The 24,337-nt window shown below is 36.5% G+C and overlaps 1 protein-coding gene across 2 annotated transcripts in view; it reads left to right on the forward strand.

Moving 5' to 3' along the window:
- Positions 1-23,886, forward strand: part of VPS41 (VPS41 subunit of HOPS complex) — a 110,603-nt gene extending 86,717 nt beyond the window's left edge. For both annotated transcript variants that reach the window (XM_002198900.7, XM_072924040.1), the window contains 13 exons: positions 2,762-2,854; positions 3,366-3,493; positions 4,374-4,518; positions 5,799-5,840; positions 5,948-5,998; positions 7,223-7,360; positions 10,099-10,153; positions 11,178-11,318; positions 12,774-12,910; positions 19,586-19,685; positions 20,468-20,512; positions 21,868-21,947; positions 23,515-23,886. In XM_002198900.7, coding sequence (XP_002198936.3) covers positions 2,762-2,854; positions 3,366-3,493; positions 4,374-4,518; positions 5,799-5,840; positions 5,948-5,998; positions 7,223-7,360; positions 10,099-10,153; positions 11,178-11,318; positions 12,774-12,910; positions 19,586-19,685; positions 20,468-20,512; positions 21,868-21,947; positions 23,515-23,595 — 1,236 coding nt within the window. In that variant the 3' untranslated portion in view covers positions 23,596-23,886. The remainder of the gene's footprint in view (positions 1-2,761; positions 2,855-3,365; positions 3,494-4,373; positions 4,519-5,798; positions 5,841-5,947; positions 5,999-7,222; positions 7,361-10,098; positions 10,154-11,177; positions 11,319-12,773; positions 12,911-19,585; positions 19,686-20,467; positions 20,513-21,867; positions 21,948-23,514) is intronic.
- Positions 23,887-24,337: the final 451 nt, after the last annotated feature.

The following is a 24,337-nucleotide window of genomic DNA, read 5'->3' on the forward strand; positions in this document are numbered from 1 at the left end:
GCAGCAGCAGTGTTTTAACCAAAACATTGGATGGAACACATTTGAAAGACTTCACGTGACTGTAGTGGGCATAGCAGAGAGTAGCACTATCCTGACAGGCTCTTTCATCTCTTAGATATCCTTTTAATAAATAATTGTTGTTCTGGCTTATTGGTAAGGTGTTTTAGGCTCCCTTATGTCAACTTTTATATGTGTTTTCTTGTATATACCTCGTCCTTACATTTTTTGACGAAAAGTCTGAAAGCAGATCTTGAAACAAGGGAAGAAAATATTTCTCTGTATAGTATCCCTTTTTTATTTTAAGTCACTTTACCACATAGTTCAAGAATTGGTACAAAACTGCAGCTTAAAAATAAAATAGGAAGAGTTTGTAATATCAAGCTGGGTCACCTTTGTGCCAAGGCTTAAAAATAACTTGGATGCTTCTTACATGCTTCTTGTATGCTTTCCTGAGCATGGTGGTCAAACTGCAGGAGGTGGCTGTGTTTTTTTCTTCAAAGCAATGGGACATGGAGACAATGCAGGAGACATTTCCTCCATAAAGCAGCCTGACTCTCACACAACAAGGAAACTACGCCTCTCCAGAGCTTGCTGTGTGGCCAAACTGCAGCCAAGAGTTGCACCAGTCTGTTGGGGGAGTTGTTGATATAGGAGATAGCAGGAAGGTAGAAAGTGGGAGTGAACAGCCATTGGAGATTGTCTTCTGCCTTTGAGTCTCCAGTTAATGTCCAGCTTGCTTTCTCTATGGTCAAAAGAGACTTTTTATGAAGGAGTCGGGAATATGATACCCCAGAGCAGCCATCAAGACTGTACCCTGAGTTAACTGATAAATCCTGTGACAGCTGGTGGGAGCTGATGTTGGCAGCACTACATTTCAAAAACTGGCCAAGTCCAAACAGCACAGTGAGGGGAGAGGTCTAAAATATAGTGAGATGTTTTTTTCTCCTGCTTTGTTCAAGCAACCTCAGTAATAAAATGCTATTGTACCATGTGCCGATAGTGGGCAACAGGCAACATCTCTCAGTGTTTGGAAGAATATTACTGGTGTTGGTCCCTCAGCTACAAACCCTACAATCCCCAGACAGCTGGTACCAGTGGGATTTATTTTGGCAGGTGGAAATAATCTTGGCCTCTAGTTGCATGGAATAGTAGTGCTAATTAGATGCTGTGCTGAAATTCCAGGGTATGAGCTGATTTATTCTGGCAGTTTCTCATCTCTTGCTTGCTGGAATGCAATTCCTTAACACCTTCTATACAGTAACAGATCACATGCCTTCACCCTTTTCATGGAGAGATATATTTTCAAATTAATTTTCAAGTGGGTATGTAAAACTAGCCCTTCATAGAATGTGGTGACCCCAAAGTAAGTCATAATTCAAAATTACACGTATATTGTGCTTGCGTAATCAGGTTCTTGTAGTGGGAGTGCTACAGTAGTGGCTTCTGTGAGAAGCTGGCAGAATGCCAGCCAGCTCCAAGATGGACCTACTGGCCAAGATCAAGCCAATCAGGAATGATAGGAATACCCCTGCAATAACAGATTTAAAAACAAAGAAAAAAAAAGTTATTGCACAGTTGTAACTGTGACCAGAGAAGAACTGAGTGATAATATGAGAGAGGAGACAACTCTGCAGGCACCAAGGTCAGTGGAGAAGGAGAAGGAGGAGGTGTTGCAGGCACCAGAGCTGAGATTCCCCTGCAGGCCATGGTGAAGACCATGAAGCATCTGTGTCCCTGCAGCCCGTGGAGGACAAAGGGGATGCAGAGATCCACCTGCAGCCCATGTAGGAGTCCATGCTGGAGCAGATTGTGCCTGAAGGACTGCATCCAATGGAAGAGTGACCCACATTGCAGCAGTTCATGGGGAACTGTTGCCCATGGGATGGATTTATGTTAAAGAAGTTTGTGGAGAGCTGTCTCCTGTGGGAGGGACCCCACACTGGAGAAGGGGAAGGCCTCCTCTACCTGAGCAGCAAGAGAAGCAACATGTGATGAGCTGACAATCATTCCCTGTCAATCAATCTACATTCCCTGTCTCCCTGAGTTTCTTGGGTGAAGGAGGTAGAGCCCAAGAAGGAGGAATGGATGGGAGAAGGTGTTTTTGAGATAATTTCACATCTTATTATCCTGCTCTGGTTTGCTTATTAATAAATTCAATTACTATTCCAGATGTGAATCTGTTTTGCTATGATGGTATTTGGTGAGTGATCCCTCCTGGATCTTATCTTAACCCATGAACCCTTTGTTATATTTTTTCTCCTCTGTCTTGGTATGGAGGGAAGAGAGAGTGTGTTTTTTTTGTGTACCTGGTATCCAGTCAGGGTCAATCCACTACAACACGTTTTTCAGCTAATGAATCCTTATACCTTTTTACAAGGCCAAGACTTCAGAAAAGGGATTTTGAAAACATTCTTGTTTTGAGGGATTTTTTATGGGTTTTGTTTTCTAAATTAATACTGGTCTCTTAAGGACAATATCTGATTCTCCTATTCTAATTAGTATCTTGCCACCTGTCTCTCAAATGATAGTTCTTTCAAATGAGTTATAAAATTCCAGTGTGTATAATCCTAAAGTAAATAACTACTGGGTGCTGCTTACAAGAATGAGTTTATAAGCTTTCCAGTGATTATCAGGGGGCATAGGGGCCATGTTTTGCTTATAGCCTTGTTCTTTTGTTTCACAAAATTTTTTTTTCCTATCAGTGTACCAGGATGTTACACGTCATTCACCATCTGACACTTTGTTCTGTTTGTTCCTATAGGCAATTAGTCGTTACTTGCCAAGACGAGATCCAGTTTTGAAACCTCTGATCTACGAAATGGTCCTGCATGAATTTTTGGAAAGTGACTATGAGGTACTTCAGCCTGATGTGTCCACACCAATGTGTCCCATATTTATTGCCAGCCAAATACCCTTAGCAGTGAAGAATTCTGACAGCAAATTCTGTGATGTATTCAGATTATCAGTGGACAGTTCCACAATAATGACAATATTAAAAGTTGAATTTTAATTTTAAGAGAATAAATATAATGTTCTTCAGAGCATGCAAATACTGTGATTATTTAGACTGTATTTATCATTTATTAGACTGTTATTTTTAGGTTTTTTTTAATGTAGCATAAGGGGTTGAGGTGATGCACAAAGCCTACAGCCTCTGAAAGAGACTCAGCTTCAGTAATTGTAATAACTTAGCCCTAAGGAGGAAAGATCTGTGTTCTGTGCTTTACATGTCTGTGGGCACGTGAAAGTTCCTTAAAGGTTAAGGACAGCAGGTATCATCTCAGAGGCTTAGCTGAAACTGTGATGTTTTGAAATGCTCCTTAGGCCATTCTTTCTATTTCTGTTACAATCTCTTATACTTTTAGGGGTTTGCAACCCTAATAAAAGAGTGGCCTGGAGATCTGTACAACAACACAATCATAGTTCAAGCTGTAGTGGATCACCTGAAGAAAGATCCACAGAACAGGACTTTGCTACAAACACTTGCAGAATTGTGAGTACAGTTTTAAATTCCTGTTACAAAAAGTACACTTAAAATAGTGTACTGCAGTTTATCCATATTTGCTCAGCTTTCTTAACATAAATCTTCTTTGCTGCAGTGTACAGAGTGTTAGCTTTCTCTCCTCTCCACTCTGCTGATTGCACAGCTTAGCAATCCTTTACCCTTCCTTGTAATGTTCACATTGAGTATGAAAGCAAATTGTTAAGCATGAGACTGGATTTCCAACTCCTCTTTCCAAAGTAAATAGCTAGCATTCCTTTTCATGCTGTCAGAGGAAACCTCTTTTCTGAAGTGTGCATTTCAGAATTACCCATGTAAAACTAAAATGGTAGGGAGTTTTGCCCACTATTTAAGAAGCAGTGTATTTAGGTTTACTGCCTGGATGGAAATATCTGACTGGAAAATGTGCCCAAACTGATCTGGTTCTTGGTCACTTCATACAGGGATAAAGCTATTTGATTTTGTTTGTCTGATGACTGTGTTATTTTCTTATGCTTCTTTGAAGAAGGAAGAGATAGTGTCTATTGCTATGTTACAATCTGCCAGAAAGTTTTAAGAGAACAATGTTTTTTAGCTCTGAAGAGTGTTCCAATTGGTTTCCAAGGATTGAAGGGCTGTGAGTTGAAAATGGAGAATGAAAAGGTAGAAAACTGCAGGTCCAAACACAAATGAAGGCCAGTAGAAACAGAGGTGAAATTAATGTTGCCTGATGTTTATTTCCCTTTACAAAAATGAATCATAGGTCTGTTTAGATACTTATAAAATCAAGTAGTATCCTAATGTTTTACATACTAGAGTATGTTTATATTTTCTCTCATAAGTGACTTTTCTACACTTAACATTACATGTATTATAATCCTGTTATTATCAGGTACACTTACGATCAGCGCTATGGCAGAGCCCTAGAAATCTACTTAACTCTGAGGCACAAAGATGTCTTCCAGTTGATCCACAAGCACAATCTCTTCAGTTCTATCAGAGACAAAATTGTTCTGCTCATGGATTTTGATTCAGAGGTATAGTGATCCTAATGATTTTATATTAACTTTCCTCTAGAAGAGTTAAGAGATTAAAAATAAATTATCTATAGATGATGAAGAGGCAGAGAGTGTGTTTGCTGCATCTGGATACATTCTGAAATAAGGAGGATTGTTTGCCTAGATTGCAAAATAATTGACCCAAGGATTATTTTTTTCCTTCATATTTCCATCTGTATTTCCTTTCCATTTCCATTTGTCACTCTCAGTGAGAAGAGTGTCCACATTATTTGAAGACATTGTTGTGAGTCTCAAGTCACAACATTGAATGTCATTTCACACAGAGTATCAATTCACCATGTTATTCTTTCTGTATTTTGAATCAAATAATGGTATTAATAAGCCAAAGAAAGGAGATAGTGATTTTTTTTAGGCATATACTAAATGTACTTCCCATTTTCCTTCCACCACAGAAAATTAATCTGCTTCTGAAAGTTTACAAGGTTATTAACCTAAATTCCAAAAATCAGGAAGTGTTTATTCCATACTGAGTTCTATCTTCTTTCTTTCCAGCTGGCTGTAAAACCTGAGCAAATTAATTTTGGTGTGATCACTGGGAAAATAAACAAGTAGATCTCTTTTTTTCTGTGCAATAGTTGTTTAAGCACTGTAGCTAAAATATGGATCTCTGCTATTGGTGATCGTCTTTAGTATGCCCATTCTAAACTACATGGAGGAAAAAAAGTATATATATTTTTTAATCCAGTAGAATAAGTCATATCAGGAATCTGTGGTTTGGTATATTTTGAAAGTGAAGCAAAAGTTTGCTCTAGAAAGAGGAAGCAGAACCTGAATCCTGGTGGCCACTTGGCTTACATGGTCCTGGTCTGCTTGATTAATGGTATTGGTCTGCACGTAGTTTGGAGGAATCCAGTTGTGAGGCAAGTTGAATTGTATGTTTCCTGCATAGTCATCACCCTACTGTTCCCTTTTGAGATGGAGCAAATGGTATTTCTACATCGTTTGGCAGTGTCTTTTTGTGACTGATGGTGATCCAGTGGGCATACTTCACCTGCAGTGTAGGTGCACAGCATGTACTGATATTAGTGAGGGAACTTAGGAGAAGTATTCTGGCGGAATACTCTGATGCTGTGCTATCAGGATATGTGGGTGTTATGTAAATTGCTCTCTGAATTTCTGTTGCTGAAAAGAGTAGGTCTGTCCATCTGGCACCCATCAGTGAATAAGCATAATACTATATAGAGTGTAAGAAAATATGTATACCTGTTACCTATTTGAATTCTCTTTCTCTGTTGTAGAAAGCAGTAGACATGCTTTTGGATAATGAGGATAAAATTTCTGTGAGTATAACAAGTTCATGGCATGGCAGTCCAATGCTAGCTTTTATTACCTGTCCTTTTTCCAGTCTTGTAAATGTGATGTTTATCACAGGTTTGTTTTGTTTCAGATTGACAGAGTTGTTGAAGAATTAGAAAACAGGCCTGAGTTACAGCATGTGGTAAGTATTCCTGTATTCTGTTGATTCCAAGTTGAGCTGAGTAAAATCTTGGCTGGACATACCTTTTACAGGTGTGTTTATTTTGTCAAAGTGCACCTGACACTGAAATGTCATTAATGATCAGAGACAAAGCGGCTACTTCCGCCCATTTCCTATTTAGCATGGCCATAGCATCTTCACAGTAGTTAAATGATCCTAAAGTGTGTACCTGTGATAATTTGATAACATAATACAGACTTATTAACATCTCCTTATAGCCTTGTAGGCACTTGTCTTTTCTGGTCAATTACTTCTTGCTTTTATTCCTCCTTTTTCCCTACCCAAAAACGGGATTGGTTGGTGGGTGCAGCTGTAAAATACATTTTGCTGATCCATAGAGAAAGAGAATTGTTTGTTTTCCTGGAGCTGTAACTTCCATACACTGTTGTACAGAATTACAATCTTGTTTGTACAGAATTACAGTATCACTGTAAGGCTCTGGCTCCACACTGCTATTCTAAAAGCTCCTCTTTGGTTTGAACATCCTGTCAATGGAGTGCATGATATGATATTAGAGAGGGAAGTTTAACTTGCTGCTGGTTACATTACAGACAGGGCTCAGGTGTTCATCTGGTGAAGAGATAATTTATTAGAGATCTGATTATGGAAGCAGATACATGAAAAATGCAGTCCATAGCCCAAGAGCTTTGCAAAGGCAACTGACGGACTGTCAGTTTACAGAAGGGATGTACACAGAAGAAGGCAACTGAGATAGTGAATGGTCTAGAGGGGAAGCCATACAAAGAGCAGCTGAGGTCACTTGGTTTTGTTCAGCCTGGAGAAGAAGAGACTGAGAGGAATCCTTGTAGCAATTTACACCTTCTTCACAAGCATCAGCAGGCACTAATCTCTTCCCTGATGACCTGTGACAGGACCCAAAGGAACAGCGTGAAGCTGTGTCAGGGGAGGTTTAGGTTAGATATTAGGAGAAGCTTTGCCCACTAGAGTGGCTGGGCACTGGAAGGCTTCCACTCTGGGGAAGTGGTCACAGCATCAAGCCTATCTGAGTTCAAGAAGCATTTGAACAATGCTGTCAGGAACATGGTGTGGTTCCTGGGGCTGTCCTGTGCAGGGCCAGGCGTTGGAATTTGATTATGTGATTCCCTTCCAACTCAGGAGTTTCTATTATTCCATTAATAGTATTGAATAAGTGAGTTTGAATTCTGATTATTTTTTGATTCCTAGTATTTACACAAGCTTTTCAAAAGAGACCACCATAAAGGCCAACGATATCATGAGAAACAGATCAGCCTTTATGCTGAATATGATCGACCAAACTTACTTCCATTTCTCAGAGACAGCACACACTGCCCACTGGAGAAGGTAAGCCCCAAAAATCTAAGCATAGGTCCTTGATTTTTATCAAGGTCCTGGTCTGTAACTTGTAGTCTTGTGAATTTCGAGCCATGTCAGGTACTGCCCTCTACTGCCAGTATCAGGGATCCTTTGAGTTTGTGACCATCACCTGCAGTTTTGTTTGCAGAGCTGATGACACCTGAGACTTTCCTCTCTCAGGGCAGGAATTGATGGTATTTTTAATGTAGAAGTTCTGACTACAGTTATGACTAGAGTTCTAGCTACAACATATCTACTCATAAGTGTTTAGCCTGACTGAACAGTAGGTTATGAGTTCAAGAAATTGATAATCATTTTGCCAAATCTAGGAGCTGTTTGTGTTAGATCTGGAAAAACCAGTAACTGTAACTGTAGTTATTCTATCTTTTATTGTAAGGCCATAAGTTTCTGTTGAATAATATACACAATATACATCACTGAACTAACAGGGCTAAAAGTATTTCATCTTTGTACTTTGCCTAATACACTTGGGGTTTTACAGAGTACCAGGTTTCCATCTTCTAATATTTTTATATTTTTTTATATTTTCCTTCCTTGCTCTTTCTTGGCAAAATAAAAAATGCATAAAGGTAAGGCCAACCTTGAGTTGTTTCCCTTGCTTGAATTAATGCAAAACAAATGGAAATTCTAAGTTTTCCAGTTTAGATGGCTTAGTATTATATTATCAGTACTTTTTGCTGTTAATAGCTGAGCAAAGCAGACCTTGTAAAAGGGTGCCTATCCATATGCAGCCATAATGATGACACAGTGGAGTAGTTTTTAAGAGTAATATTGAATTTTGTATTTTACGTAGTTAACATTCCCAAGAAAACCTGTTCCTGGTACCTCTCTTGTTTTGCTTCCTACATTCTTGGGATTAAAGAATTGGAATTTGTTGAAACCACTATGTGAAACTAGTTTGTCTGAGAGGTTTCCAGCCAGAAACTGTGATCTACAATATTGGTTTACTTGTTTTTAACTTTCTGATTCTTAGTTTCTGCCTTATGTATTACTCATGTGATCATGGTTTTATGTATAAAACCTTACCTGAATTTTTTTTTAATTTTGAGGCAAATTAATTTTAGTTATTGCACATCCAGCCTCCTATCTTTAGAGGCAGGTGGTGCAGAAAAGTGCTGTGTGAAGCTGATGCTCATTGCTGGTTCTGCTTTGCTGAAGATACGGGCTATGAGCAAGAATAGGTGAGAGACCCATCAGCTTTTGGAAGGTGTGGTGCAATAATCACCAAAGTCAAGAGAGAAGAATATCAGAAAAAATGTATAATTCTAACCTTAATGTTAAAATGTTAGCATCTTTCAGTAAGAAGCTAAGGAAGAGACAAAAAGATACTATTAATTCTGTAATTATACTTCTTACCATGCATGCTGTATAATAACACTTCTTGTGACATACAGATCTTTGTTCCAAGAAACTGAGAAGGTGACTAAGAATTTCCCAGTTACCGCTATTTTCAGTTTCTGTTAAGCAAGTTCCAACACAGTGTATGAACTGCAAAAAGCAATTTCTGTTTGAAAAAATCCACTCATTATTGCTCTAATGAAATTATAAACTCATCAAGAAGAAACAATTTGTGCTCTCTAGAGCACAGCTTTGCTCCTCTCTTTCTTTTAGTCAAGTGCAGTTTAGCAAACATTTTGAAAATGAGGTGGAAGAGAAGTAGGAATGTTCCCTGTTTTCCTCTAGAGGGAGCATGACAGTCAGGAAATGGCAGTATCTAGAACTACTGAATACCTGGTGCTTTGTAGTTTACCTTTTAAGTGGAGAGGAAAAAGAGGGCCATCAGGTATGTATATAACTTATCAGTATTATTCATACCTCCATTCACCTGAAGTATCTACTTGGTAATTCACTTACCTCTAGCCCAAAATTTGTTGTCCATACCTCTAATCCTTACAGTAACCCTTTTGAAACAATGAGATTTGGAACAAAACGTTAATTCCTACCTCTTCTTTGATTATAGCTATACTTTATGTATTTAAAAATTTGATTTCAAAGTGTGAAGGTTGGTGAACAGTTGTCTTTACAGGAATGTTATGAATCTTGAGTTTGCTTTCTGTTTCCAAATTAATGGAAACATTCATTGCATTGTTTATGGCATACCAGCCCTGCTGATTTCCTGTTACTACAAACCCATTGGTAATCAGTTTGGTAGTATTTATAATTGTGGTGGTTTCCAGCTGCATGCAGATTTTGTAGCTGATAAAGATACTTGGCCCTCGGGTCTTTAAATCAAATTTACAATAAATGCTTCCTCCATATTCTTTCATATTTGTTATTTTGCATTGTTTTCTTGGTTCACAATTTGGAGGGCACTCTCTCTCCTGAAACTATTCTGGTTACCCTGAGGAGAATTTCAGTCTTGTGTTATTAATGTTTTGTATTAACCAACTTTTGGAGGCAGAATAAAGAAGTTGCTGGTAGAATTAAAGTCAGAGATTGATATAGTCCAAACTGAAATATCTGTTCTGTCCACAGATTTATTCAGTCTCAGAATTTTAAAGAGAGTAATGGAAGTCATAGAGTTTCTCTTCTTAATTAGGGTGAGAGGACTTGACAGTGATTATTAAGGGAGCCGCATTCCTGTCAAAATGAATAATGTAACTTCATGGAAAAATCACTTCAAGCTTCTTGCAGCATTTGTGATCAATAAAATTTCATGTTTCATGGTTTCCTTATATTCTCTCTTCTCTTCCCTTACATTCAAGGCTCTTGAGATCTGCCAGCAGAGAAACTTTGTAGAAGAGACAGTCTATCTTCTAAGTAAGTAACTCAGAATAAATAGCTGTGATCAATTATAACACTTTTAAACTTGTAATAAAGTTTATAATGTGAAGATATACTATCTAATATCTAAACCAAATAACACGATTTAGAAAATAAAGCACTGGATCAATATGACATCTTAACTTATTATATTGTGTTACTATGTTTTTTACTTGGTGTTCTTCTGAGGCTCTGGAAGTGTTACAGAGGTTATAGGGAGCAAGCTGGGTGGGAAGGTATTTCTGATGCAATCTCCAAGATATGAGTAATACCGTTGGTTTTGAAAAGAGAGGAGAAGTTAAACAAATGTTGTATTCTGAATACATCTCAGAAGCTTGATGTTATTTTTTGCTGAGATGAAAGATTTGCTTTTATCGCTTTCTATCTTTTTTTTTCCATAAAATTAGCTGTAAATTAACTCCTTCAGCTGACCAAGAAATCTACCTCTGAATGAGAAGCATTGGAAGACTTATGTATATGTTTATGTATTAGTCATGAACAGAATAGTAAACATTTTTTAAACAATCTTTGGTTCAGTAAAAAGAATATTTTGTGGACCATTTTAGTCCAGTGGAGAGTAGGATTTACTAATGATTTTGTTTTAAAAATAGTTCATAATTTCTGCTTCTTCCTCCTGTTTCCTCTTATTTTTCATGGGTGTAAGCTGTGCTATATTTACCGCGAATTAAGAAGGCTCATGTGGGCCCTTGAAGCTGGTATTTTATGTTATAATTTACATTTGTACACATACACACACTGCCCCTCATGTTAGATGTTGCTGAAGTTCAGAACCCCAAATATGACCTAACACATCTTTGAGAAATCCTCCAGGTCCCAATCCAGCAACCTGCTCCAAGCACTTGTTCATATTATACTGATTTGCATTCCTACATCTGAATTGACTAGACTTGGTCTTAGTTGAATTAGTTTGAGTCAACTTCACACTTACAAAATTCTTATTGAATGAGCACTGAACACTGATGAGCAATTAGCATTTATAGTCTTTTATTTTTCCTTCCAGGCAGAATGGGTAATAGCCGCAGTGCCTTGAAGATGATAATGGAAGAATTGCAAGATGTAGATAAAGCTATTGAATTTGCCAAGGAACAAGATGATGGAGAACTTTGGGAAGATCTCATTTTATATTCTATTGACAAGCCACGTAAGTGGGACTGTTTCTGGGAAGCTTGCACGTGTGGAATGCTATTGCAAATGAAGGACTGAACTACTCACATGTATGTTACAGAAGGTGTTTTTGTATGGTCAGGGAGGTGTTACAGTTTGTTCTGTTCTAGTGTGCATAAAAACTTGCAGTAAGGCATTTTGAGGGTATGATACACAATGAGTACTTGGAGGCTTAACATTGAATAAGCTCTGCATAATTCTCTCCTTAATGACAAATCAAGGGGACAGTAGTGCTTTTAGTTTGGCAGAATGAGACTTTATTTTTAGACAGCCTCAAAACACATTCTGCAGGTTTGATGAGTATTTTGTGTATTATCTGCTTCCCTTCAAGATTCTGAACATGAAAAGCCTATACCTTTCTTCCTTCAGTAAAAAAAACCAATTTATTTTGTTTCTGTGTTACAAAGGTAAGATTGGTAATAATGAGTGCATTTTGCCTTTCATTCATTATATTAATAGCTGCTTCTAGTTAAAGGGTTAGATGGACTCAGAAACATAAGTATCAGTGTTGTCAAGGAGGCAGATTTGAGGAAGTTCAAATGACTAAGAAAACAGAATTTTCTTAACTATCTATTCTATTAGTTTTTGCATCCTCTTCTGGGGCTTTAAATCAAGACTGTAAAGTCTCTTGTTACCTATTTTCTGGGGGATTGAGAGTCTTGTAGAATTAGTGTCAGAATATGTATCTTTTCATCCCTTGGTTGCTAATTTTGAAAGGAAGAAGTGACCAGAATCTGTTAAACCTCAAGAAGAATGGCATTCTCAAATTACCCATACTTGAATGCATCACTAAAAGTGATGCTACAGTCAGTGATATCTTTAGAGCAAAAGGAATTCAAGGTATACAGAATTCTCTCAGTAACTCTATGTAGCAGTTTCTGCCTATAAGCAGAGCAGCTCTACTGATATTCCTTAGTTGTGGGCGTTGAAGAAAACACACAGCATCGAGTCATCATTCTAGTGGGTTTTTTAGCCAGATGCTCTTCAAAGAGCAAAAGACTTATGTCACTCTCACCAATGTTTAGAAACACACTGAAATCAGGCTAGGTGCTTGAAAGTTTGTTTTTAAACCCTGGAACTGGGAGTGGAATTACCACATAAAGTAGTTATTAGTAGTTAAATACTATTTGTTTGAGTGCTCTCTTTATTGAATCAAAATGCATTATTTACTTGTGAGTTTGTGCTGGAGACTCAGTTACCACTTTGCTGAATACACTAGAAGTTCTGTAAGTTGCCAGACTGTATCTTCCTCACCTTCCCAAAGGCTTGTATTCAAGTAAATACAGCTGCAAGAAACATACAAAGATTGTAAAAGCGACTTAGTGTTCTCACTTAGCAGAGAACTGTCAAGTAGCTTGTCACCAAAGTATCCTTTAATCAGCTATTTTGCCGGATTGTTTTTCTTAATTTCTTTGTCTCTTGGTTTTCACAGCTTTTATTACTGGTTTGTTGAACAATATTGGAACCCATGTCGATCCTATTCTTTTGATCCACCGCATTAAGGAAGGCATGGAGATTCCTAATTTGAGAGACTCACTAGTGAAAATTCTTCAGGACTACAACTTGCAGGTAGATGTTGCATTCTTCATGGGATACTAATTTTCAGGGAGACAGCAAACAGTCTTTGTCAATGAACAACACAAGAAATTGCTATTGTGATTTGTTCAGTCATTGGTCATGGACACTGTGGGCCAATACAAAACTATGATAGAAATAGTGGAAATTTGCCAAGATTTCTTTATGGCTTCTAGCCCTTCTAAATGTCTTCTATACTGTCATAAGCCTGGTGGGTAAGTAGAACTGGAAGCATCTTGAGTGATTCAGCCTATTTACACTGCCCAACTGTCCAGTATTGGAAAGTTTCATGACCAGTACTTCTCATTCTGTTTCATATGAATGCAGAGGCAGAATGGAGGCAGAATGCAACATTCCCTGACTGAAACATTCATCAGGTGTTAGAGCCATATATTAAGTGTCATACTAACTGAAGGAAGATGAACTTTTAAAATCAAATTCATGTCAATGATGCAGAATCGGTTGGAGCATTATTCTAATAATGCTGAGGTTGTAGGTTCAATTCCTGTATTATGGACCATTCACTTTAGAGTTGGACTCAGTACTGCTTCCAACTCAGAATATTTTGTGCCTGTGTTGCTGTTTATGCATTTTATGAAAAATTGACTGTTAACTGGATTATGGAAGTTCTTTCCCCAGCATAATTATACAGGTATGTGCAGTCCCCTGCATGATTGGTTCTGACACATACTTTGCAAGAACTTACAAGAAGCATAACTTTCCATGTTCCCTGTAAGTAGCCAGCAGAGTGTGTTGCATTGCATATTTTAAATCTCCCTGCTGCAAAAGGAGTCCCAAACTTGAATTCTCTGTATGCTGTTCTGCATCACTCTACTGAAAGATACAGATGCCTCCAGTGTGACTATGCAGAGTCCAAGAAAACGTAGCTCAGTAGGCAGCTGAAACTCCGATTTTCTGAGCCTCAAATATTTGTTCCCCATCTGCTCTTTGTCTGTCAACATTTTGAGCAAATGGATGGACTCAATGGTTACATTAAGGTCACGGCTGGTATCTTGCTAGGCCAACAAAAACCCGTATCTTCCTTCAGGGCAGGGTTTAAGCCTTTCTAAGGCTTTTCCATTATTTTTTTTAATGTGAACTTCAGATTATGACTTTAGCTATTTCAAAGAAGCATTTTACATTTCTTCATCTCCTGACACTTGTAAATAGATACATGTTTGCATATAATGCGTGTTTTAGCATTACTTCATGTTTTGACTTCATCAGGTGAAGTCCAAAGCTACTATCCTTCCAAAATTATACTAGCTAAATACCATGATACATTTCAACAGTTGCATGTTAATCTTGCTGCTGTCAGTACCACCATTGATCCTCCTATTCCTGCATTCTCATGAACTCAAAACGTAATATTTGTTGTATTTTGCAGGCAGACTGAGCAAGTGCTGTAAGCACAGCTTCAGCTTTACATATATACAGAATACATTGTGTGGCTTCAGACAAAGCTGATGACATCAATATGGTCATATTTTGGGGATGGAAATACAATTTTTTCTACAAATACCTTTAAACACAATTACTTTTGGATTAAAAGCATGCATTTAATCTTGAGAATGATATCTAAAATGATTTAATGTTAGCATTGAAATAATTCGTGGATTTCAAATTAATTGATTTTGAAATAGAGTTGGATAGCTCTAGGGCTAAAATTTAGATTTCATAGGGATAATAGAAATTAGAGAAGCTTAATGTAATTTGTGTTTGGCTTTCTTGTCTGAGAGAAAAAAGTATAGCCCAAAAAAAGGCAATATTTCATTAGAGAAATGTAAGTTATAGTTTAAAATAAGTCTGTTCTTTAAGTGGTATTGGCAACATGAAGTGCACTGTTTATGAACAAATGGTATATCTATATTGAAATTTGGAGCTCTTATTGCTGGTCTTGCACACTCACCAAAGTAGCCAATTTTATAGAAGGACTCAAATTTTATAGAAGGACTGTTTCTGTTATTACTGCCTCATTAGCTGTTTTAAAGCCAGTCTTCAGTGTGTTTGTATGATGCCTGGTCATACCTCTGCACATGTTGTGTAGGTTCATGCTGAGAAGTCACTGGCCTTTATTTTGGCCTGGCACATCTCTGGCTTTTGGTAGAAACCTCTTGATGTGTAGCAAGAAGCATACCAGACATTTTGAACGCACTCAGAAATACAAATTTCACTGGATTTTCTATATCTTCATTTTTTTTGGATCTTGAGCTTTATATGCATATAAGTTTTATTATTCTCATTTTCAAAGGCAAAAAGAATCTTGTACTAGGATCCACGAAGGAGGAGCAGAGGTGGAAAGAGAGCCTGCTGCTTGACTTGCAAGCCACTGCCTAACACAAAAATTATGCTGGTCTTTTCATAATGATGGCTTCCCAAAAGATGTTACTGCTGTGCCATCATATTGTTTAATTGTGGGCTCCTTTTTCATGCCCTGATAAGATTGTTTCATACCTATTTGCATGCTTACATGCAAATGCAAATTCCGTATTATGCTTTTGAGTTTCCGTACCAGTAAACTTTACTTAGGTGTGATGTGAAATATGGGTAGGAGTTAAAAGCAGTGCCTTTGACAGACTTTGTCTTTTTGAGAACAGTCCTTTCCATCCCAGCAAAACCAAGTAAATCAAACTGAGTGGCTACCAAAGTATGTGTGACTCACAGTATGCATTAGAGAATCCAACAAGAAAGTGAACTAATGCAAATCAAATTTTGTTGTATTTTTTTTATATGGACTCTTTCTTGAATAATTTTTAATAATTTTGGCAGATTGTAGGCTGATGGCTTCACTTTAAAAAATTGCCATCCAGCTGCCACTGCTCTATATGCTACTCTAAGCTCACCTCCACTTTGTGGTTAACCTTTGAAATATGGTCACTACCAACCAACCAAGCATAGCACTAAAAGCAGAATTAGATATTGTTATGGGCAAAAATAAAACATAGATCATGTATGACTTTATTCTGCAATTCTGTCATGAGCTTAAAACTGAGCACACTTCTAACTATTCCCTTAAGCAGGAAAATAGGTAAGTGTTTTTTTGAATTGGGATTAAACCTTGAAGTGATTTTTTTTTGGTTTTTTTACCCATGAAGATAATTTGTTTTGGTGTTTTGTCTTTGACATTGTTTGAGTTAATGTATTAAAACCATAGTACCTAATCAAATGACCCTGATTGTAATGATGAAAGTTTATTTACTGCTGAATGCTGATTTTAGTGTTTATACACAATAACATATCACAAACAACAAAGTTATGGAGACAAGGACAAAGTTATAGTTCTTTGAATTTTAATAGGAGCATTTAACAAATAAAGTGTAGTCTGAAGCTTTTATATTGCTTTTGAAATCTACTTTGTTGCTGTCATAAATTTGTAGATAAATTAGACAGATTATCTTAAAGAGAAAACTGCCTACTTATTAGAAATTACACATTCCTAGTGCTTTTTTTATGTGCAAATGAATCACCATTCTCTAGGTTTCTAAAGCATTTTATCACACATCTCCCAAAGAAGGCTGATAGTAAAATCTCCTTATTTGTAGACTTGTGAGTTAATTATAAGCCTGTTGTGCTTTCCAAATGTATAAAATAGGTATCTTTTCAGCTTTGGTTTGTATCTGAATGAAATGTAGGAATTGCTTGTGGTATTGGAAGAGGCTTAAATACCTCCCTTGTTTTAGAAAGAAATGCTTCATTTTTCACCCTTGTTTTGTAATTTGTTAGAATAAATCTTTGAAAGATGTTGGTTTTCTAAGACTCCTTTTCTCCTAGCTTTAAAATACAAAAGCAATTTGTTTAGATGTAGTACTTAGAGATTTTGTGGTTTAGCCATTTTACTCAAACATTGACTTACTAGTTTGCACTTTGAACCTGCAGTAACTCTGATGGGTAACAGACATTGATCCATTCACAGAATTCACATCTATCCATTCATAATAGAGTTTATGAACTAGCAGAACCCAATGATAATCCAGTGAATGCTGCTTGAAACATTGCTTGGAAAATTTGTTAGGTTATGTTCCTGAACATAACTAAAAATGCTGTTCAGACACCTGGGAGGCACTAGAGGGCAGGTGGCAGCTTGCACACGGGGACATGTGCCTTTTGGCTGTAAAGACTAAAAATAATGTGGTTTTAATTGTGGCAGTGATGCTGTTTGAAAGAATTTGAGAAACTGACTTTTTTGTGGGTTAAGCTGAATCAAGGCCTGAATTAATTCCAATAGTTTTGAGTAACCCTTTCAAATTAACTCCATACTGCAGTGCTTTTCTTTAAAGATAATGTTAGGCTTGATTTACCAATGTAAATCAAGACTGTTTTAATCAAATAGAATAGTTTATGCCTAATATCTTCCCTAATATAGCCAGAAAACAAACATTTTTGCTATAACAGTTTTGGTTTTATCAATTTTCATTAATTTCACAAAATGCATTATTTCTGCCTAAAACTTATTTCTGTGGGTGCATGAGGCTGTCATGCTTTTGTTCACAATTACATGCCTTTAAAGGATAAATAAAATTCTGTTTCATCCTCAGTTCTGTTTCTTTTTGGAAAGTGGTTTCCAAGATCACAGATTTATGCCCACTGTCAGTTTTAACTAGTTCAACTTAACCTTAGGGTCCACAGTTACCTATTTCTCTCCCCTTTAATGAAGCTCCCCTCTCTTGACTCAAATTCCCTTTCCTTTGCTTTCTGTAACTCTTAAATTATCCATTTTTGAGGTCTTCCAATAAATTTCTACAGAAGTGTTGAGAATTTTTTTACCATGAGAATAGACATTTTGCATTCTCCATTGTGATTTTTCCTTTTATATAATAATGGCTACCTATTGTATTCCATTTCTAGCAAAGTAAGGTCTGACAGTCATTAAATGTGTTATGGAAAGATCTCAATGCTGTTTAAATAATGGGAGAAAGTGCATATTTCTTAAAATACATGTTTTATCAGATATTTCTGTTACTCCTGAGTTTTAAGACATCAAACAGGATTGAGGTTTTCCAGTGAGCTAGTGATGTCTGTTGTTTCCCTCGTCATTGTTCTTTCTTTTAAATTAATTTTTTCTATTAGCACACTGTATTTTAATTAAGAAATGCTAGGTCACACTTCCATATTCCCATTGTATCTTTGTTCTGCTTCTTTCATTTAACATGGTCACAGCACCAAGGTTGTCAGAGTTCAAGAAACATTTAGACAATGTTCAGAGGGACTTGGTATGATTCTTGGTGCTGTTCTCTATAGGGCTGGGAGTTGGACTAGACACAGTCTCATTCAGTTGTCCTTGCTAAAAGTTTCTTGTATTTTTTTCAAACCTAGCAATATTTTTCTTTATTTAGAACAAAATTTTACATTCTTTGTTGCCTTTGGATAAAGTTGGCAAGGGAAAAACATAGCCAGATTGTTCCTGAGATTATCAACAGATAAAAATGATTCATTTTCTAAGTGCTTGCCCTGTAAATCTGCATTTAGTTGCTGGTGCTCTGAAATGTTTTATAGCTCAATTTTTCCAATAATGGAAAAGTATCAGTCACCTGTTGATATGCCCAATTTGAAATACTCACAGCATTACTCAGTGTTAATTTTTTTTAATGTACTTCGGATTTGCAATCTTATCTGCATATCATTCTTAGAAGTATGTCCTTATTACTTCAGAATGTGTATGTGAAAAGGTAGAGTTTTGGACAGTGTCTATCTGGCTGTAAATCCATTATTGTATTTATTCTTAGGTATTTGCATTAGCTGTATTTTGCACTGTCTTAGAATGCTCGTTATCTCCTGTAATACAAAAAATCAGAAGAAAGGAATAACATTGCTTCTTTATACCCGTCTTTTAGTAGGGTTGGTCACATGGTAATTGACTGTGAGTATCTTTGGAAAGCAGTTTTCAAAGTAATTGTTGACTTGGAAAACAAATTTCCAAACATTATTTTGGGAGGAGGAAGAAAAAATTCCAAAGTACTTAATGGGGTTTGTCATCTTTCCATACTTGCTCCATTAAGTATTTTGAAATAAGGTTCTGTGTAATTGTTATGCCCTTGTTTCTTCTGTGTTTCAAAACCATTTCAGGCAATGATACATTGATCTAATGAAAAATACCAAATAAGTCAAAAGGGAGCTGAGACTTTTGCTGAAGAGGAATGAACTAGAGACCTTTGGTTAGTTGCATGGACATTTAGTACTGCTTATTAAATGACTTCTCAGCAGGATATATGAGTGAACAAAATATATTTTGAATTGCAGTGTTTATGAATGTCTTATGATTATCAAATATATTTTCTGAAGAAGACAGAAAAGATACAGGAAGAAGAAATTTGAAATGGTTTGGGAATTAATTCTGAGGGGCACTGTATAAGTTCCTCTCTGTTGTAATTTGTTAACACCATCTCATAGAAAGACATGCATACTTATGATAATACTATCTTTTTAAAGAATTTTATTTCTTGATGTTTGTTTTTGTTTTGTGGAGTTTTGGGGTTTTTTGGGGGGCTTTTCATTTAGGTAGAGGTGATGGCAACACAAGGTTCCTCCTTTGCCTCCTTTATAATACCTTGAAAAGTTCTAAACATTTCTTGCACTCACTTTTGCAGCAAAAACAGAATGGTGACTTGTCAAAATAGTTGATATGCCCATCTGTTAAACAACTGCTGTCTTTTATGTTCTTTGCACCAACAGATCTTACTGCGGGAAGGTTGCAAAAAGATACTCGTTGCTGATTCTCTTTCTTTGTTGAAGAAAATGCATCGAACTCAGATGAAGGGTGTTCTAGTGGATGGTGGGTACAGAGGAAACATGACTTTCAAGATTTTAAAGACTGTTTTATATAGACTATTTATATAACTCCTGACTGTCTGCTTTGGAAGCTGTCCAAAAGCCTACATTTTTTACCTTATCTGTAGAATGTAGTAGGATACATGATGCTTTTCCCCTTTGCAAAGGAACTACTTGTATCTCAAAAACTACAAGACCCAGCATGCAGCTGTCTCTCTTGATCACTCTCTGCATAGCCAGTAATGTATTTTGTCCTGCAGTTTCTCTGTAAAGGTAAAAATGATGTTTAATACCAACATGGACAGTCAGATGGTAATAATCTGCAACCAAAGCAAAAGATACAAGAAGATTGTCAGAAACAGTTGAAAATATTTTGCAAGGTGCTAATGATGCATGTGAGCAGCACTGTAATTCACACCAGCTGAGTGTTAATAGCAAGAGACAAAAGCTGACAGGACAGAGTACCAGAGCTTCTGCTCCAAAATGTTGCAGAGTTAACAGCCACCCATCCCATGTTCCTTGTTTCAGTCTGCCTTTTGTCTCTTCAGCACTGATCCTAAACAGCCTCAATCCTGCAGTTCTACTGTCATCAGATATTTATTTATATTGTTATTAGAAATGCTATTTCAGTATTGCTCTTCAATTTTTAATTGATTTTGTTAGGCATCTTAAGTAAATGCTTTAGGACCAAGCTCCATTTCTGTAATAGCAGTATGTTCATACTTACTTTATTAAAAAGTAAACATGGAGTTTGTTAACAAAGCTTAATTTTCCTTTGTTTTTCAGAGGAGAATATCTGTGAATCATGTCTGTCTCCAATACTTCCTTCAGGTAGGATGCTTCTCTAGGAAAAAAAAAAAAAAGAGGTTGTAAATTTTTTTAGTAGTATTTTAAGAGGAACTACTCTTTGCTTTTATTCGTAAAATTGTGTAATATCTCTCGGTGATTGCTATATAAATTTCAATCTCCTATGCAAAGCTTGCTTTTGAATTCTGACATGGGAGTAGAGTCTAACTGAACATTTTTTGTTGCAGTAAACCCAGATATTCTTTCTTATTCAACTTTGACTTCCTTGTTTTCTGTTTTGAATACATGGAATTCAAGGCAACTTTTCATTCCACCAACATACGTATTCTCAAAGATTATTAGAACCACAAACCTAAGCCACCAAATCTTGTCCACCTCTGTTGGATTATTCACACTGAACTTGTAGATGGTAAAATTTTATGGAATGTATTTTTTGTCTGAATGGTGGTGCAACATCTTAAAACCTTCTAAAGTTAGTTGTGAAACTAGAAATTCAGGATGTTATTTCAGAGATGTACATTCTCCAAGACAACTGTAGTCCAGAAATATCAATGTAGTTGTTGGGTGTCTTAAAAAGAAACAGTTTTCCTAAGAGAATATCTGTCGTGGCCTGTTGAAGCAAGAATATGTAAGACGAAGCATATGTGCAGACACTTGTTTGTTTTCTAAGTGTTAATAGCCTGATAGAATCACTTACAATTTATCTAGTTTTTACCATTTTTCACTTAAGTAAATAAATAAAAACAACTATACTGGGATCATATGCAGCAATATACTGACAAGGAGAATCTGGCAGAGTTGAATGTGCTATTGCTTTGAAGTATGTGTGTTGAGGAAAAAAGAGCCAAAGTAGAGTGCGAATGATGCTCATGAGTGAGATGGTTATTCTTTAGATATGTGGATGTTGTATTTAGGGTTCTAATTTGGCTAAATATTCATGTGGGAATGAAAACTCACATCATGCACCTCGGCAGCTTGTTGCCAAATTTCAGGATCATGGCATGCAGTGTAGTCTCTAGAAGTGCTCAGTGTTCTGGTTCTCTTCACACTAGTGCAAGAAATTTTCTGCTAACTTTTCTTCAAAGCAGCTGCATTATTTGATGGTAGCTTACTCTTCTCCCTGCCCAAATTTAGCATGTAGCATATATTGAGATTAAAATTTTCTGATAGAAATGTAAGCCACAGAAAAATGTTTTTTTGTAACTCCATCACTGGCACACATTTCCTGAAACCGTCACTCTTAATGGTTGCTATGTATGAGCCAGAATAATTTGGAAATTATTTTGAGAGGTGTTACTTGAAGTTTCTCTGTGTATAATAGAATGTGAGCATATATTGCTGTAGCCCTGTTGAAATGAATTTATTTTTCTGTTTCCCAGATGCATCCAAGTCCTTCAGTGTGGTAGTGTTCCACTGCAGACACATGTTTCACAGAGAGTGCCTACCTGTATCTAACACAGTAAGGAATTAGCTTAATATGTCTGACACCTTTGCCAAAAATAAAGTCACACATTTTCTTTTGTCAGCTCTGGAGAAGGGCATGGGTCTATAAGGAATTGCATGATTATAGTAATAACTTATGATGATACCATATAGGTGACCAAGGAAAGGGAGTTTAAGGATACTGCAACTAAAATTCATCCAATGTAGAAAGAAATCACTGCTACTTGAACAGTTTTTTATCACTTTCTGCAATCTGAATATGTAATGCAACTCTGAGACATACAGGGAATACAGTCTGTCTAATTTTTTAGTTCTTTTCCATTCCAGCTTTTACTTTAACTAAACATACTCAAAGATGAGAATAAAGATATTTTCTCAAGTGAACCATATTAAATAATTCTGACCTGGAAGACAAAACTCAGTCATTTCAGAGTCAATGTTTAAATATCTTTGTAATCATCCTTATGGTCAAAACATTTTTTTCTTTGTAAGTTGTTTGGGGGGTTGGTTTGTTTGTTCAATTAATACAAATTAAAAATAACTTCTAGATATAGCAGGGTTCAAATTTAGGAACAAAAGCATTCAAATGGTAACAAAATCACATAGAAAATTAAATTTAAGTCTTTAAGATTCTGTATCTATCTCTGAAAATTAACATGTAGTGAAAAAATAGCTCTAGTGAATCACTTCTTCTGTAAGTAAACAGTGCTTGTAGCCATATGGTACAGCATGGATACTTAAGTATGTTAGGAAAAGCTGAATGTATTAGATCATTTGTACAAGAAAGCATAACAATTAGTAAATATTTCTTCAATATTTGCCACAAATTTTATTGTGAGAAATAATCTAAAATTTGTCTAGCATTCTCAATTTTCTGGGGCAGGTGACTGGTTAGGTGTGATTTTTAAATGTTAAATAGCTATTATATTATATATATTAATAGACAGTATGTATAAATACAGGGATGTATTCATGTAACAGAGCCAAATTTCCCCTGTTACACTGTATTATGTAGCCTTAGGTGATCAGTCGTGTTACTGATATTTGGTTATCAGTGACATACTGAAATGAAAATAGTGCATGCACAAAATGCACACAGAGCTAAACACAGAGTAACGATAAACACATCTTTTATTTCAAATGACAGTATTCGGGCCCTGATCTTAATTGTTGGAAATCTGTGGAGCATTACCCAAAAACAGAGCTGTGACTAAGGCATCCAGTCGTTATTGGAGCTGACCAAGTGACTTTACTGTCATCTTTATATATGAAGATAATCAGTGATGTTTTTCACTGTGTACTTTTCATTTTTGGTGTGAGGAAGTTTGACATTACTCTTCTGGCAGGTGGTGGTAATACCTTGGAGTGAGTGGTGAGTTGTGCTGCCCTCTGACACCAGAACAGCCTGCTTTACTATGGTTTTCTATATTGTCTTCCCTCACCTATCCATGACTATGTTGAATGGGAACAGTCTGACTGTGAGCAGTAATGTTGAGAAGGGCATTAGCACTTTTCATTTATCTTTACACATTCTGATGTGGCTATATTTCTCTGAGAGATTCCTGTTTTCTTTTTTGATCCAGGTATCTTCTGTCCAGTTCTGCAATATATGCAGTGCCAAACACAGGGGGCCAGGAAGTGCAGTCCTGGAGATGAAGAAATAGCAGTGGCCTAGTTCTCCATGTCAGTCAGTGACACCAAATCTGTTAGGACCATGCAGAGCCACTGTAATTCTCCATTTCTGTATATAATTTTGATTGTGACTTAAAAGTAGTTCCTGTAGTTTATCCTGTTTATTGAATATTTTGGGTAATGAGAAAATGTGAAAATCTTTCTCTGGTAAGTCTTTGTTATGCAACTCATATGTCATGGTTCCTTTGCTCGGCTTGTTACTTCATTCTGGAACAGAAAAAAAATAAATAAAATGGGAAGAAAAAACCCACGCAATTTAGAAATTTGTGTTTGCTATCAGTTAATGTGCTTTACAGTTTGGAATCACATCAGGCTTATGGTTGGATATTGTAAAGAAAAATGTAATGCCATGAATTCAGCTTGCCAGACTACTTCAGTCATGATTTAGTCTATTAGGGACCTGTTTACCTTGAGACCCATAGGAGTCTGACTCCTTTCAGTGGAATTGATACAGAACTTGAAGTTGTGTGCCATCTTACATCTTCAGTTAACAAATTTGTTAACTGAATTCCATACATTGGCAGTTTGCTTTTGTTGCATATTCACAGTTCATTGGAACTGGTTAATTTCTCAATTCATCTTCACAATGCAGTAGTTTAAAGTGATCTTTTCTCATGTTCAACTCCTCCAGAAACTTTATTTTTAGAAGTCAGCAGTAGGTCTTTACACTTACTTTATGTGTGAAGTGTATGGTTTCATTTAAGTGCAAGGGAA

Source organism: Taeniopygia guttata, chromosome 2, assembly GCF_048771995.1.
Source record: "Taeniopygia guttata chromosome 2, bTaeGut7.mat, whole genome shotgun sequence".
NCBI classification, from domain to species: Eukaryota; Metazoa; Chordata; class Aves; order Passeriformes; family Estrildidae; genus Taeniopygia; species Taeniopygia guttata.